This window comes from Balaenoptera borealis (assembly GCF_965194805.1).
Source record: "Balaenoptera borealis genome assembly, chromosome: 17".
Taxonomy (NCBI): Eukaryota; Metazoa; Chordata; class Mammalia; order Artiodactyla; family Balaenopteridae; genus Balaenoptera; species Balaenoptera borealis.
In genome coordinates this window covers 65,872,411-65,889,873 of record NC_138876.1, presented here as the reverse complement: position 1 = coordinate 65,889,873, position 17,463 = coordinate 65,872,411, and the positions used below count along the sequence as shown (strand labels likewise).

The following is a 17,463-nucleotide window of genomic DNA, read 5'->3' as shown; positions in this document are numbered from 1 at the left end:
AGAGGTACCTGTTAAAAGAGACTGAACACACTGAAGTAACACTAGCATGTTAATGAAAAGTAGCTGAGGTTAATACAGGAACTTTCATTAAGAACCTATAGTATCAAGAAAATCTTTAATTTCTTAGTGATGGAGAATAAAATTGTTCAGTGAAATGAAAAACAACTATTTAAAACCTCTATTTTTAAAAACAGCCTCGGTTGGGAATTCCCTGGCAGTCCAGTGGTTAGGACTCCGGGCTCTCACTGCCTGAGGGCCCGGGTTGAATTCCTGGCTGGGGAAGATCCCACAAGCCGAAGAGTGCAGCCTAAGTAAATAAACAAACAGATAGATAAAAAAATAAAAACAGCCTCGGTCATTGCAGTAAAAATTCATTCTTATGGAAGAATTCCTGGAATTAGAATTGTCCATACTCCCACATCCACAAGCCAAAATCTAAAGATGAGGAAGGAGATAAGTGAAAGTCATTGGAAATTTAGTAGGGTAAGCATAGGTTTTCAGTCAGGTCTATACATCTGTATAAAAAGAATATCTTACTGCTGTCTGAATTGCAATTCTTACTTGAAAATTAAGGACTGGTTCAACAGAAATTACTGATTTACAGACCAGTAAGAGACCTAATCTTCTAATTTTTGAATTAAACAACTGAGGTTTGGGAGGGTTAAATGCTTTACCTCTAATGTGTATATAACAAGGAACAAAAAATATAACTATTAATTTCATCAAATTCTCGCTCTTTTTGTTTTTTTAGGAGGGAGGAGAGATGGACAAGGGAAAGCAATTTAAAAAGTATTAAGATTAAGCTCTAGCAAAATTAAAAATAAGAAGCATGCAAAATACTAGGGAAAGTAACTGCTAAAACTGTATGCAAAGTTCTTATCTGGACACAAGTATTTCCCATTTCCCAAAATTCATAAGCAGTTAATTAGCCCATTTGTGTTTAAATATTCAACTCACCGGAAGAGTTACTTAAGCATTCCCTAAGTTAAGAACACACTACCTGTGATTTAAGAAATGAAGAAATAGGGACTTCCCTGGTGGTGCAGTGGTTAAGAATCCGCCTGCCAATGCAGGGGACACGGGTTCGAGCCCTGGTCTGGGAAGATCCCACATGTCGTGGAGCAACTAAGCCCATGCGCCACAACTACTGAGCCTGCGCTCTAGAGCCCATGAGCCACAACTACTGAGCCCGCTTGCCACAACTACTGAAGCCTGCGCGCCTAGAGCCCGTGCTCCGCAACAAGAGAAGCCACTGCAATGAGAAGCCCGTGCATCACAACGAAGAGTAGCCCCCGCTCGCCAAAACTAGAGAAAGCCCGCGCGCAGCAACGAAGACCCAAAGCAGCCAAATATAAATAAACTAATAAAAAAAAAAAGAAGAAATAAAGAAGCAATAGCTTCTACAATATATCCACACCCACCTATACACCCCAAAGCCCTATATTCCTTCCCCATGCCTGTCACCCAATCCTGGATGGCAAAAACCCACTTATTTTCTTGTTAACCTTTCTGTGCCTCAGTCTCCCTACCTAGGGAATAATAATCTCTGCCTTACAGAGTTACTGTGAAGTTTAAAGGGAATTTAAGAAAAGCACCTAGTTAAATGCCCAGTACACTGCTCTAATTCTCAAACAAGAATCTTCAGTTCAGACCACAGTAAGGTATTTTTATACATAGAAACAAACGACAGCTGCTATTATTATCATAATCATCATGACTATTATTGTTATAGGACAAGAGTCAACTAATACCTGGGGTCCAGGAGGTACTGGTTGACTCAGTGCTTCTTCTTCCCCTGTCAGGGTAAATATGCAGCCCTAGATCTCTCCTGTTCTTACTCATACTGTCCCATTCTTGCCTTACGGTTTCCATTCCTTCCTCTCCTTGAATACTATAAAATTTCTTTCCAAGTTGTCTATTATTTTTAGTTTTCCCATTTTCTGCATTCACCAAGTCTCCTTCTTTGTGGTTCCATTTCCTTATATGATTTGTAATCTTTGTTTGTGAGCTCATCTTTAGAGAGATTGCTATCTACAGGAGTCCAGTGTTCCCTGAGCTGTGGAAACTGTGCTATACATCTCTCTGTATGCTTCCCATTGGTCTCTGCCTGGCCCTGGGTTTCAGAGGTTATCAGGCCAGTTAATATGCCAATTTCTTAGACTGTGGTCCCTGAGTCACATAGTAATGTGAATTCAGACCTCAGACTTGAGCTGGTGCAGGGTATGATGCTCTAATGTCTAGCAGCTTACTCTTTCCTACCATAGTTCAAGTGGATGGCAAGCTTCCTTACAGCCTCCCCAGGCCAATGAGGGGTATTTCTCTAGTTATCATCTCTGTGTCAAGGTACTTGTGGCAGCTTGTATTTTCCAAAGAAGGATGCACTAATACATATCATCTCTGCAAGTTCTTCCTTCAATGTGACGTTGACACTCCTCCATCAAGAGGTGACATCTGTGTTCCTTTCTCTGAAACTAACTTCCTTAGTCAATAAAATGCAGGGACTTCCCTGGTGGCGCAGTGGTTAAGAATCTGCCTGCCAATGCAGGGGAGGCAGGTTCGAGCCCTGCTCCGGGAAGATCCCACATGCCGAGGAGCAACTAAGCCCGTGTGCCACAACTACTGAGCCGGCACTCTAGAGCCTGCAAGCCACAACTACTGAGCCCACATGCCACAACTACTGAAGCTCGCGTGCCTAGAGCCCGTGCTCCGCAACAAGAGAAGCCACCGCAATGAGAAGCCCGTGCACCACAATGAAGAGTAACTCCCCGCTCACTGCAACTAGAGAAAGCCCGCATGCAGCAACAAAGACCCAACAGCCAAAAATAAATAAATAAATAAATTTATAAATAAATAAATAAACAAATAAAATAAAATGCAGCAGAATTGACACTGTGATGTTCAAGGCTAGGTCATAAAATATGATACGATTTCCACTAGCTAGCTCTCTCAGGACACTCACCTTTGAAACCCGGCCACCATTTTGTGAGGAAGCTAAGTGATAGGAAGAGGCCACCGTAGAAAGGTTCCATCTGACATCCACAGCTGAGGTCTCGGTCCACAGCCGGGATCAGCCACCAGACATAGGAGTGAGTGAGCCTGCAGGTGATTCCAGCCCTGAGCCTTCAAATCTTCCATCTGAGGCCCCAGACGTGGTGAAGCAGAGCCAAGCCGTCCCTGCCATTCACTGTCCAAATTCCTGCACCATCCCACAGAATCCATGAGCACAGTAAAGTGTTGTTTTGCGCCACTAAGTTTTGGAGAAGTTTGTGATGCATCCATGGTAACTGGAACAGTACTCCTTTGTGACTCCCAGCTCTCAGCAGATGCTCAGTGCTGCCTTCCTGTGTGAGCATTCCTTCATTTCTGCCACCTGGGGGTCTCCTCCTCTTGGTTCCTAGCTCGGCCACATGGCCATAAATTATCTTAATACACCTTACCCTGCATTTGAAATATATGGAAGCAGCATGGAGTTTCTTCCATGTCGGCTTCCTCTGCCACACTGACCAGAAGTTCCCAGAATAACTTTTCAAACGATGACATAAAGAACTGAAGAATTTAATTTCTCTTGTATGTAAAGATACTTAAAAATCAATAGGAAAGTGGACCCCAAGATAGTGTGTTTATTAAAGAACAGATAACTCATTACAGAAAAAAAATGGTCAATAAAAGTTTGCCCTCACTAATACTCAAAAAAAAGCAAAATAATATAATGAGCTACAACTTTTGCCCTGAAAATAGCAAAAATTTTTTTCTCTACTACTAGACAGTGTAAGATGGGGTTCAAGGAAACAGGTACTCTCATAAGGTTTCAGTGGAAGTATTAGTATAGTTCCGGAGAGCAATCTAGCAATACATATGTCCTATAATTTTATATACTTTTGACCCAGCAATTCCACTTCCAGGAGTTTATCCTAAAGGAACAATCAATGATACATCCAGATATTTACCTTCAAGGATGTCAAATCCTACATTTTTTATACTAGAAAGGCAAAAAGGCTGAAAATAGCCCAACATCAAAGAGCAGATGGTAAGATTATCTTTATTTTTAGCTTTGATTAAGCCAAAATAATCATCAAGTTGAACATAAAGAAAGGCAAGTTGTAGATTCATTGAGAAAGCTAGTTATTTATATATTTGCAATGCCAGTCATTGTGCTAGGAGGTGAAATACAAAAATGATTATGATGCAAAAGCGTACAGTCTACTGGGGGAACAAAGTAACCAAACAATTACACTTCACTATGATACATATTGATCATAAATCTGTGTTTAGATTTTGTGGGACAACAGGGCCTTTGCTGACCTAACCAGACTGGGGAAGAAGGAGAGTTTTGCTGTTGTTTATGAGCAAGGGTTGTTCAAGCCAAGTCCCACGGGTTTTGATAAATAGAAATGGACTGTGGCAGAGAAGACTGGATGCCCAAAATTCTTGTTCCTCCGGAGAATACAGTTGTTCCTAGAAAGTGGTTACCTCCTTGTGGTTGGAATGGGAGTGAATGCAACGTGTGACACTTTCTGCAAGAAACTTCAGAAGCAGGTCTGCTTTTTTTTTCTTTTTTTGTGGGATTTTAGTTCCCCGACCAGGGACTGAACCCAGGCCCTACAACAGTGAGAGTCAGGACGCTAACCACTGGACCGCCAGGGGATTCCCCCAGGCCCGCTTTCTCCATACTTCCTCCGTCCCATCCTGCTGGCCGCAGTTAGCCGACAGTGAAGCTAATGAATGGCAGAGCCTGGGTCCTACTACCAATGGGAAGAAAGCTGCCTGCTGACCAGGAACACCTGCCTTGGAACTGTTATGCGAGCAAGAACTGAAGTTCTGTATCCTAAATCACTAAAATGTTGGGGACTGTTTGTCGTTATAGCTATCAATACCCTAATACATGCAATTTTTTATTCCCAAGGGTGAATATATTAGCTCGCTTACTCAAATATATTCACTAAGCATATACTATCTGCAAGTCTATGTGCCATGTGCATGACAAATACAAAGGTGAACTAGAGATTCTGCCTTCACAGATTTTCCAGTCCAAAAGGAAAAACCGTAGCCACTCACACAACTATAGTATAAGGCAAAGTGTCACATTACAGCCTTAGGGGATCTAGATAGACAGATATACAGTATCTCACATCTGAGGAGTTCAAAGGAGGGAGATATACCTTTCACAAGGGGGTTCAAAAAAGACTTGGAAGAAACTAGAAAATGACATTTAGATGGAAATGTGGGTAGAAGCCCTGCTGGAAAAGGTAAAGATGTGAAAGTTGCCCTGGAGAGTGGAGGAGGGGTTCAGCACTGGGGCAGGATCACAGACACATTTGAACGCCGGCCAAAGTGGCTTGTACTTTCTTTTTTAGCAATGAGAAGGCATGACGGTTTTCGAACAGACGTGTGGCATATTCACAGCCATGCTTTAGGAAGATTAAGATGGCAGAGACTGGAGCCAGGTTAAGAGACTACATATAATAGTTCATAGTGCTTAAATTAGAGTAGTAGAGAGAATTTGACAACACTGACAATTGATTGAATATTGGAGGTTCAGGAAAGAAAAAAAAGAGTCAAAGATGACTGAGGCTGTGAACTAGGGTGACCAAAAGAATTATGGAACCATGAATTAAATTCAGAGAAAGTGCGAGTCTGGGGGCAGAGGGCAACAAGCAGCTCAGTTCTAGATAAAATTAGTCTAGGACATTCAGGTGGAGATATATAACCTGGATCTAAGCTATAGGAATATTGAAGACTATAGGTTTGGCTGGGAGATGAAGCTTTTTTTTTTTTTTTTTTTGGAGATGAAGCTTTTAAGAGTTATCGATTTACTGGTGAGAATTAAGGCCAGAGATTGGATAAAGTTGGCAAAGGAGATTTTCCAGGGAGAAGAAAACCAGATTCCCTTACGATATATGCAAGCCAGGAAGATAAAGAAAAGGCAGAAAAGTGAATGGAAAGGCAAATGATCCAGAGGAACCAGAATCGTAGGAAGAACCGGACCATGTCCAATTCTACAGGAGTTAGTAGAGAAAGGAACTACATATTAATAATACTGTAACACCAAACGCACGATCTCATTTAATTCTCAAACAACCCAATGAAACACAATGCCCAGTCAATTACTGACCAGGAATTCAGATCCCACGAAGAACATAAGCATTGCAATTAAATGAACCAGGATTCTAATCTTGGCTCTGCACTTCAAGAGCTGCATAACCATGGGGTCATGAAGAAAATAATAGTGCCTCTGACTCTCATAGGGTTAGTGAGGATTAAATTTTAAAATGCCTGCAGGATTTTGTGGCTTTGAAAATTACCACAAAAATAAAAAATGCTACTTTTGAAGTTAAAATAAATAAAAAAATAAATAAATAAAATGCATGCAGGGGCTTCCCTGGTGGTGCAATGGTTAAGAATCCACCTGCCAATGCAGGGAACACAGGTTCGAGCCCTGGTCCGGGAAGATCCCACATGCCGCAGAGCAACTAAGCCCGTGCGCCACAACTACTGAGCCTGCGCTATAGAGCCTGCGAGCCACAACTACCGAGCCCGCAAGCCACAACTACTGAAGCCCACGCGCCCAGAGCCTGTGCTCCACAACAAGAGAAGCCACCATCATGAGAGGCCCGCGCACTGCAACGAAGAGTAGCCCCCGCTCGCGGCAACCAGAGAAAACCTGTGCACAGCAACAAAGACACAACACAGCCAAAAATAAATAAATAAAATAAATTTATAAAAGAAAAATAAAAGTAAAATGCATGCAAAGTGTTCAGCACAGTGCTGGGCATGTAATAAACACTCAATTAGTGGGAGATACTGATTGTTTTTTAGACGATAATAAACACAGGTTTTTTTTCACCACAGCCTGTTGATGGACATGTTAATCACTAAAGACTTTTTGGAAGGCAAGATCCCACCAATTTTTTTTAACGTACATACATCTGACCCAGCAATTCTGCTTCAAGGAATTCACTTTATAGAACTGTTCCCATGTGTAAGAATGTTCATTGTTGCATTGTTTGTAATAAGGAAAAATTGGAACCGATCTTCAGGAGAAATGGTTACATAAATTATGATACATCTATACCATATAATCATACATCTATGTGACACATCTATGAAATATTCAATGAAGACCTAAGTAAACTGCTGTGGAATGTATTCTCCACGTCTTAAGTGAAAAAGGCAATTTCTCAAAAGAATCCATATATGATTCCACTGATGACCAAAAACAAATGACAAGAGAATAAATACTAAATTAACTGTAAGAAGTGTTAGAAAGTAAAGAAAGGACTAGAAACTAAAGAGGGCTTTCACCTCTTAAGTCTATATACTCCTGCACCCGAGCCGCCCGCAGCCTCCGTCAAGTCCTCAGCCCCGGCCTCCCCGCCAGCCCCCCTCCAAGAGCATCACGAGGATCCTTGGGGCGACCCGTGTGCGTCACTAGAATAGATGCCCTTCTTGCGAGGGGGCCGAGCCAGCTGACCTAAGGGACCCACCTCCCTTTCAGGCCTGACCCGGCCGCCCCCCGTCCCCCGTCCCCTCCAACCCCGGCACGCCCCTGGCCGGGGTTCCCCCGGACCGGTCGCACTCACTGTCCCCGCAGCTCCGCCGTGGAGGGGAGGGGCTTCTCCGGCCTGGCCCGCGGCGGCGGCGCCCAGGTCTGGGGCGGGGGCAGCGGGCAGCGCGGGAGCCAGTGGCGGCCCGGCGCTGAGCCGAACCCCCGGCCCAGACCTGCAGAGCCGCGGGGCTGACTGCGGCGGCGGGGCGGGGCGGGCGGCCGCGCGCTCGCTCGGGCGCCGCTCTCGAGACGATCATGCTCGGCGGCCGGCAGCCAGACGACGCTCGGGAGCGCGGCGCGTCCCCCGCTCAGCCCCGCCCCGCCCCGCCCCGCCCCGCCCGGCGAGAGGCTGCTACGGCCGCCGCCCCGCCCGTCCGATGCGTGCCCGTTGCTAGGCGCCCGGAGCTTCCGGGATGCCTTCCGGGCGGTCACCGGGCGCCGTCCCGCAGGACTCTGGGCGGCAAGTCAGGTTGCCGCGCCAGGATGGTACCTGGGCGGCGGGGAGACCGCTAGGACTCACTGGACAACTACTGTAGGGGGCCGCCGCAGTCGGAGTCACGGCTGCAGGGGCTGGGGTGGCAGGAGGCTGCGGAAACGAGCCTCAGTCGTGACACCACCCACTGTAGACAGGGTGGGTAGTGGGCAGTTGGACAAGGTTGGTGAGGTTCGGTTCTCTGGGTTGCATTTTTAAGATTCAAACTAACCAGGCTCTCCAGAGTACTGATGAGAGTGGACCAGCAGTACCTGACTAGAGCAATCTTCGGCAAGTGACCTTCCCGAGTTCCCTCATCGTGCGCTCCCGGATTCCGCGTTCTACGCCTCCACTGTCGAGGTTCTTTGGTGAAAGGCTCGGCGCACGTCTCCTCCCTAGCTGGGAAGCCTAGCGGCCTGACTCGGACAGTAGTGGCTTAGCCTATGTATACTCTTGCCAAGTTGTTCCAAACCCTGTCTTCGTTTCTTGACCCCTCCACTAGGGCTGCAAGCTTAGCCCTGGTAAGATGGTTTCGGACCCCACAGAACTCCTGAAACTGCTCTCAGCACACCACTTTTGTTTTCATTAAGCTTGATACTAACCTTTCCCTAGCTCCTCTGGTTAAGAAAACCAACTCAAATTAGACCTGGAACCTAACCACTTAGTTGTGTGATCCTGGAAGTCGGGAAAGTTAGCCCCTCGTCTAAAAAATGGGGATAGTGGTATACTTCCCTATTAGAATAGGCTGCACATTAAAAATCACATGGAGACTTTAAAGGGAAAAAGCCTGGGCCCATCCCCAAACCAATTAAGAATTCAGTTCTGGAGTTGCACTCACAGTGGAGAACCACCCACCCAGGATAAGGTGGAGTAAGTGTACACTAGCCCTCAATACATGATCAAATGCTTATTATTAAATCGGTCTGTTTTGAGTTTGCTATCCCCTCCTCTTGGCTATCACACCGCCCACTGACACTCTTACCCAACTCTCTGCCTTGGCTCATGCTGTTCTACCTCCAGGTGCCCAAATTCAACCTCCTCTGTGAAACTTCCAGGCAGGAACCATCTCCTATATTCCTCTAACATATTTTCACATACTATTACCCCTACACGATAAAACTCATTTTCCCGAGTCCTCCTGAGTAAAACAATATCTATCTAATCTCCATAAGCTTCCACTCCTCCTCTCACCATTCCCCACCCAAACACCCAAGGACTAAAATGTGCTAACACTGGAGATGCAAAATTTTAAATGGCTATTGCCCATAAAAGGCTTGATTCACTCAATCAAAAAAGCAAAGGACCTGCAATGCACCAGGCATTGTTCTAACTGCTGGAATAGAGAAGGCTAAGACTCAAACCTGATACATACTCAAATCTTGAGTGGCTGGGAAAAGTAACAGATAACAAGTAAATGGAAAAATTATTTGATAGTAAAAGATGCTATAAAAAAAAAAAAAAAAAAAAAAGGTTACATGAAGAGGTGTCAGAGATCTTTTTCCAGAATGAAAAAGCCAAGTACACAGACCTCCTCAGGGCTGAGTGCTCCAGACACAAGATTTCAAGTGCCAAGACCCTACATTAGAAGCTTGTCATTTTTGAGGAACAGGAAAAAATACAGCTGGGAGCCATAAATTAAAGATCAAAGAATGGGGGGGCTTCCCTGGTGGCGCAGTGGTTGAGAATCTGCCTGCCAATGCAGGGGACACGGGTTCAAGCCCTGGTCTGGGAAGATCCCACATGCCGCGGAGCAACTGGGCCCGTGAGCCACAACTACTGAGCCTGCACGTCTGGAGCCTGTGCTCCGCAACAGGAGAGGCCCGCACACCGCAATGAAGAGTGGCCCCCGCTTGCCGCAACTGGAGAAAGCCCTCGCACAGAAACGAAGACCCAACACAGCCAAAAATATATAAAATAAATAAATTTTTAAAAAAGATCAAAGAATGGCCCTCTCAAATATCTCCCTGCCCTAATTTCTAGAACCTGTGAATATACTACCTTATGTAGACTTTGCAGATGTACTTATATTCAGTATTAAGGAATTTGAGGTGGGGCATTATCCTGGATTATCTGCGTGGCCCAACATAATCACAAAAGTCCACAAAAGAGGGAGGCAGGAGGATCAGAGCCAGAGATGATGGAAGGATGGAAACAGAGATTACACTTTGAAGATGGAGAAGGGGCCACAAGCCAAGAATTGTAAGCAGCTTCTAGAAACTGGAAACAGCAAGGAAACGGATTCTCCCCTAGAGGCTTCGGAAGGCAGGAAGGCCTGCTGACACCTTGGTTTAGCGCAGTGAAACTGATTTTGAACTTCTGAACTTCAAAGCTGTTAAGACAATAAATTTGTGTTTTAAGTCACTTAAGTTTGTGGTAATTTGTGACAGCAGTGATAGAAAACAAATACTCAGTGCCTACTGTATGTTATGTCAGGTACTGGGTAGGATGAAAAAAAGCCCACCTTAAAAAGTTAACTGCTGAAGAGAAGGGAGCACTTGAATGAGGCACATGTATGTTTTGGCTAGTATGATACCAAATCTGTAAAGGAAAACAGCAGGAACAGAAAGTTGTCAATCTTCCCCTGCAGGTGGTCCCCAATGACACTTCAACAATCTGTCACATCCTAGACATCCTTGTGTAGCACTTATGATATTTGTGTTAAGTCTATCTTGCCCATTAACACATGAATGCAGAGGCTATTTTCCTTTGTACACCCCTGCTACGTGCTCAAGTTACACAACAGACAGCATTTACTTAGCACTGTGGGCCAGGCACTGCCCTAAGCATTTTCCATGACCTGACATATTTAATCTTCACTAAAATCCTATGAAATTAGGTACTACTATTTCCCCCATTTTGCTGGTAAGGAACCAGAGATGAAGTAATTTAATGGCTCAAACTATTAAGTGGAAGCTGGATATGAATTCATGCAGTTTGGCTCCAGAGCCAGCATTCTTAATCCAGTTTACCACAAAGGAACCTTCGAAGATAAGCAAGACCAGGAAACACCGGGAACAGACAACTAAACTAGGGTAGCTAGGGGAAGACCTAATAAAGCTAGAACTTTGAAGGGTATAAAAAGGCAATGTACTTATGTGAAGTGAATCTTTGTGTAAGTAGAACCTGGTGGCCCAGACTTTCATCAGAGGTTGGTTAGCCTTCTAGTGGATGTGGATGATCTCTTGTAGAAAGTGACACCACTTTCAGGGGAGTTTTTTAAGTAAAATAAGATATTAAGGTGCATTTCAACAGGTTCTAATAGTTCACAAAATATTCTCATGCTCAGTTTTAATCCTTACGATCAATCCTGTGAAGACAAATGATTATCCCAATTTACTCCCTAGCAATCTGACAGCTGTCACCTGACAGCATGTTTTTTTAATGTTTATCCCCATTGCTTTAGTTCTCTACCATATTGCCAGATGTCCTCCCCACTTCCAAACTCTCTCATACATTTCCCTATCCTCTGGTCCTCTAGCCGCATTCGGAAACTATGTGGACAGTGAATTTCCAGGACTGCAAACAAATGTGTCTGCAGAGGACATGTACAGCCCCAACACTGTTTCTTTCCCCTCCATATACCTACAGATCTTCCTATCCCCCTCACCAGCTTCAAGAACTTTGCTATTTTGGGTAATGATGTGTCAACATCCATGGACTACAACAAATGTGCCACTCAACGTTGAGAGTGGGGGAGGCTGGCTGTTTAGGGAGGGGCAGGAGGGTATACTGGAACCCTGTACTTTCCACTCTGCTTTGCTGTGAACCTAAAACTGCTCTTAAAAAGTTAATTTTTTTGAAAAAAGCGTTATTAAATACCACCATCCCATATATAGAATGCTATTTCTATTACTATTCCAAATCCTACACGCCTAGGTAGTTAGCAATATGCCACCTGAACAACTTTATTACAGTAATTAGACGTTTTCTTCTGAGCCACTCCTACCGTTCAGAATACTGGATGTGCAAAGACGCGTGGGCTATACTGTGTAGTTACCTACTAAAGCAGTAAAACAAAACAGGTAATTTCAAAACTTAAAGACTTTTAGGCTCCACCAAGAGATTAATGATTTTGTTATACATTGATCCAACTGTTTACCAAGATATTAAATTTCTTGCAAAACACTAGATACACATGTATACAGGTAACATTGGTTTTAGAAACTAATAACCTTGATTTCCCTCCAGGATTCACTGACCCTAAACTCACTAATCCAAATAGCTTCCAACACCCAAGAATTTAAATGTATTTGTCTAGCAACTTTCAAATACTAAAAAAGTGATGATTCTGGTGCAACAGAATCAAAAGCATAGGGCATCTATTTCATACGGCATCATACCTTTGGCACAGTCAGTGAGAATCATAAACCTTTTTACTTTTATTATATGTACTTCCCGTTGCACTACACTTAAAACTTTCAGGTTTGCTAGCCTAGGTGAGATGATACATAAAAATATATAGGGAATGTTATTTATAAATTCAAGTTTTTGCTCACTAGTATTCTCATGAGTTCTTTAGGTGCTCCAAATAAACTGCATCCATGGGCACATTTCATTTCTTCCTTCTCGATATACACAATATGTAGTGAAATTATTAGGAATTCACGTAAGTATGGGTAGAAGATGCAAAGCAAAAACATAAAAGTGAAATGCAAAAAGAAAATGACACATTTACTCACTACTTTATAGGCAAGCCAAAGCCTGAGAAAATGGAATTTCAGCAACGGATTTTTATTTGTAAACTGAACCTTTACTCATGCACAAAGGCCTGTGAAATGGGCTTTCTTAGAATAGACCCATTTTGGCCAACTCAAAAGTGAAAAATGAGGACTTCGTACAGGAAAATCTTCAATAAACCCCAGGAATGTTTTTCACAAGATACAAACTGGACCCTAAGTTTTACACGCAACAGGCTGTTGATCTGACTTAATTGTGTCACACCAAGATTTGCCACAATAGTTAGGGGACGGCAGAAGAAAGATAACAAAAAGTCACCAAGACAACAATACATTTCAATTTGAAAGCAGTCACTGTTTATTAACTGACCAAATTACAAAAATAATCATGGTAGATACCTGAAAGGAAGGGGAAAAAAACCCATTAAACATCTTAATAACTAAGAATTAACATAAACCAGGAAGTCATAAGAACTACCAATTCAGTTTCCATTATTAAGTAGGAAGAAAAAAAAAAGGCTTTTTCTTCCCTCCATAAATGTCCTCAAAAGGAGAAACCAAACCAACTGCGATCATATATGATGGTTGATTTCCCGCCCCCCCCACTAAATACTGCTTAGAACTCAAACCAAACCCTTTTCAGCATCTAAGTCATTTTTACTCCAGTATTAAGTAAACTTCTTTCAGGATGTAGTTGCTCACCTTAGTTCATCCTTCTAATAAGTCTGTTGATCTGGTCTTCCCTGTTACCAGCATCTCCACCTTCTACAAAATGGGTAGTCTTTTTCTTCATTCCACCTCGTGGAGAAGACAACTTGAAGGGCCACAGGAAGTTGTTTGCTTCTTTGAAACGTTTTCCAACAGTATAGATCTCATGAATCAGATCCTCCATGCAGATAATACCGTATTTGCCTGAACATGTTCAAGATGATTTAAGGTTACTAAAACTGTTTATTTTGAGACTATTAAATTTTTAAGGCATTAAGATAGGCTGTGACATAAAGAATTAGAAGTAAATCAAGAATAAAGTAACAAAGAAGGAAATACATGACCTTATTTACAAAGATACAGCTCAAGCCAATGAAATCATACCTTCCATTTTTCATAAATATTGTAGGGAATAAAGAAAGATTCATAATAGTGAGAAAAATCAGGCAACAAAATGCCAAAAAATATCATTTTATCTGATACAATAACTTTTATAATTAATAATATAATAACTTTTCCCCGAATAGGCAGAACCTACCAAGACATCGAGCAATCAACACGTTATCCGTCAGGGCAATTCGCTTCTTGTTGATTTTGCCATAACCACGCTTGTAGATCAATTCATTTACTGACTTTAGGTTTGGGTACCTAAATATGAAAATACAGATATAAATGACCAAATAAGACTATCACTGTCAAAACACCTGCCAGCTTACCGAACAGAAATCAAAGACACCTACCCCCATGCAATGTATGGTTCCACAATTCTCAGCATGTTAATTGAAGCCTTGTTGAGCTTCACAAAGGTGCCATTGAAAATCTGACGGAGGCGAAGAAGCTGCAACACCTTTCGAACCTTTGGGCTCACACCATTGATACTGCAATGAAAAAAATACAAAAAAATTCATTTAGCTTTTATCAGAATTTTTACTAGTAAAAGACGAGAAACTAACTATTACAATTTTGGGCAACACGTGTCACACCTAAATAAGAATCCTCTCATGTTACAAACACCACTCTTCCCTTTAGTTAGCTGTATTCTATTACCTCTGCCAATTTGCCTCTCCTGCAAGTAAACTGTCTTTTGACACATACCTTTCACACTTAAAACTTTCCCCAACACTCTTATTACTTCTAGTTTTGCATATATCTTTGTCAGAGCACTTATGAGGCTCCAATTTAACTGCTTTTGAAGTGAATCTCCAGGACACTGAACTCAAGTGCTCAATTCGAGAATGAATAGATGCTTTGGGCACAGGGCTTACAATCACTAAAATACTCTCCTCGCCTCCCAAATATTTTCATTCCAATGTTTTACCACCAAGGTCCCCACAAGTACTGTGAAATTTGGCTGGGATTGTGCAGCTTTCCCTTTAAAACCAGAACGCAGTAAAAACTGAACTTACCCTCTGATCCTGATGACAAATGCCAATTTGGGTTCCGCGGGTACGTAGAAGTTGCCAGCTTTTCTTGCCATCCTAGCCATGCGAATCTCCGTTCTGTACATCTGCCGGTATTCCTTGTGATAGTGCTTGGCTTTTTCATAGATAAGCTTCCTCCTTGCCTTTCGAAGCTGAAAACCAACATCAGTTATTCATCTGCCTTTTAGCTCCCAAACACAATTAGCAATTATCAGTTCTTTCCAAAAAAAACCCTTCCCTTGAAGCTTTCTCACCACAATATGCGTTAACATTGCAAGAGAGAAATAACTTCATTTACAAAGGTGGTTCTAAGTTAACCACGCTCACTGCTACAAGCAGCTGAAGTAAACAAGCCTTGTTAAAAACATCCACCTTATTTTCAATCATAGGGCCTTTTCTTAACTGGGTGCCTCAAAAAAGTTTACTTACCATTTTCTGGGCAAATTTCTTTCTCAGGCGCTTGATCTTAAGCTCTGCGAAATTCTTTCGCTTTTTCTTAAGGGTTTCTGGCACAGCAGGAACCTTCTTTTTCTTCTCTCTAACATTAGCAGACAGACGGTTAATTCAGAAAGCTCACAGCACTGCAGCACTCCCATTCTGTACTGAGCGCTCTCTCGTAACACTACTATCGCCACTGACTTCAAACGTACCTTTAACTGCTGTAGCATGCTATGGTGTAAGATGCAGATTTTAGGAAATTCCTGTGCCCGTTATCTTTACCTTTAACACGGACCACTTGCTTTAAACGAGTCACAAAAATAACAAATTCACATTTAATCTACGATCACTCCCGGGGTCCCACGACAACAAAAATGCCGAGAGCAAACCGTGCAGAGTAAAAGGCTGCCGCAAGACACTGATCCCTAGACTATTAGTGAGTGTGAGTCTAAGACAACTTAAGAGTCTCAAGGAGAAAAAAAAAAAAAAGCCCCAAACAAACCCCCAAAAACAACCCTGGTTCAAGCCTCAAGCTCCATATGCTGTAAGCAGAGACCTGACAGCAGGGATGCTTCGAACAAACGCCAGCTAAGGAAAAAGAACCCCATTCAGAGATTCTGAGCCTCCCTGAAAAGACGAGGGACTGGACAACCTGTCGGTTCCGCGCATATTCAGCTCTCACACCTCGTTCCCGGTAACTCCAAAACCTCCGCCCCAAGGCCTCCTGAAGCCCATTTTAGCCTAAGACCACCAGGAGTGTCACACAACGTCACAAACACACAGGTAAGTCGACAAAGAGACAGGTTACAGACAGAACGAGAGAGAGTGAGACAAAAGCCTCTAGTTTCGGGGATGGAGAAGGATTCTCGAGAGGACGAGGAGAAACTTACTCAGCGCCCTCCATGGTTCCAGCCGGGAAAGAGGAAGTTGGCGCATGCGCGCTCTCCACTTAAAGAGGGCGAGCGTGAAGCCCCACGACTCATAGGTGTCCCAGGATAAGCCAGAAAAGAACTCAGAACTGAGAACTCGCATTGCAGACGCAGAATTAAGAACTGCCTGATTCGGCCTCTTACGATCAAGTTTCAAGTAAAATCTGTATGGGAAAAATTAATGCATTGGTTAGACTCTTTAATCAATATGATGAGAGAAAGAGTGCCGATACCTTGACTACTCGGGGTCCTAATCCCTGGACTGCGTTGACAGGATACGGCTCGAATTCTACCCAGTAATATATGCCAAGGACGCGCGGCCGGGGCGCGAACTACAAATCCCGGCATGCAGCACTTTCACGGCCCGCCTGGCAGGAGGGCAACGCTTGACCGGGTCGGTAGGGAACCACGGCGGTGGTGATTCCAGCCGGGGAAAATGAGAGCCTTTGGGCCTACGTTCCAAAGGGCTAGCTACGATTCGAAGTTGCTGCCGGCTTTTGACCGCCTTCTCGGCTCTTTGCCAACCCCAGTAGCAGACCGGCACGCCCGTTGCCGCGCTGCCGAGGTCCTTCTCTTCGTTCCTCCAGCCTGCAGGGCTGTCTTCCGCAGCGCCTGATCGCAGGCGGGGCCACCCACAGCCCCCTGGCTAACGAAAGTGACGAGACGGGGACAAGCGAAGAACGGACGGCCAAAGGAAGATGGCTGGGGCACTGCCGACCGGCCGGTCTGGCAGGCGGAGGCCGGGACACCCCACGGCAGGGGGCGTGAACCGCGAAGGGAGGTGCGAGGAGGGCTGGAGGCTGCGGCCACGGCCATGTGAGAGGGGCTGCCCCGACGCGGTTCGGCGGGCGGGGGGCTGGGCCGGGGGCGGGGTGCGCCCGGGGGCGGGGAGGGCCGAGCCGAGGGAGGGCCGATGCCGCCGCCGGCTCTTCCCGGTCGCGGGTTATATAGCGCGGAGTGTGGAGCCCTCTCAGAAGCGGCTGGGAGCGCTCCGACTTGCAAGCAGCGCTGCGCTTCGGAGCCCGGTGCCCGAGTGACAGCCGCGGGGAGTGCAGGGCAGGGGGACACGATACCGCGGAGGCAGCTGCAAGACGTTGGGGAGCGCTCTCCTGCACCGAGCGAGTCGCCCCTTCCTGGCGTTCCCGCTGCCCCGCACCCCACTCTTCCACCCTCTCGCAACTTGGGTCAAGTTGACAACTCCCGCGGCGGCCGGCCGGCCCGTGCCGTCTCCGCTGCGCGCCCCTCCCCCGGAGTGAGAGGGAGCCGCCGCGCC

General features: G+C 44.6%; 2 protein-coding genes across 2 annotated transcripts in view; both read right to left on the bottom strand.

The window, feature by feature from the left end:
- The window catches only part of LOC309614779 (uncharacterized protein C8orf89), a 181,828-nt gene extending 173,980 nt beyond the window's left edge, over positions 1–7,848 (bottom strand). The window contains exon 1 of the mRNA XM_082363626.1: positions 7,581–7,848. The gene's annotated coding sequence lies outside the window, so the exon portion shown is untranslated. The remainder of the gene's footprint in view (positions 1–7,580) is intronic.
- Positions 7,849–13,028: 5,180 nt separating this feature from the next.
- On the bottom strand, positions 13,029–16,308 carry RPL7 (ribosomal protein L7). The gene is given in 8 exon segments (XM_082363608.1): positions 13,029–13,093; positions 13,397–13,606; positions 13,941–14,050; positions 14,143–14,280; positions 14,809–14,975; positions 15,253–15,361; positions 16,152–16,182; positions 16,185–16,308. Coding segments are annotated over 7 exon segments (873 nt in total). The 5' UTR covers positions 16,294–16,308; the 3' UTR covers positions 13,029–13,093; position 13,397.
- Positions 16,309–17,463: the final 1,155 nt, after the last annotated feature.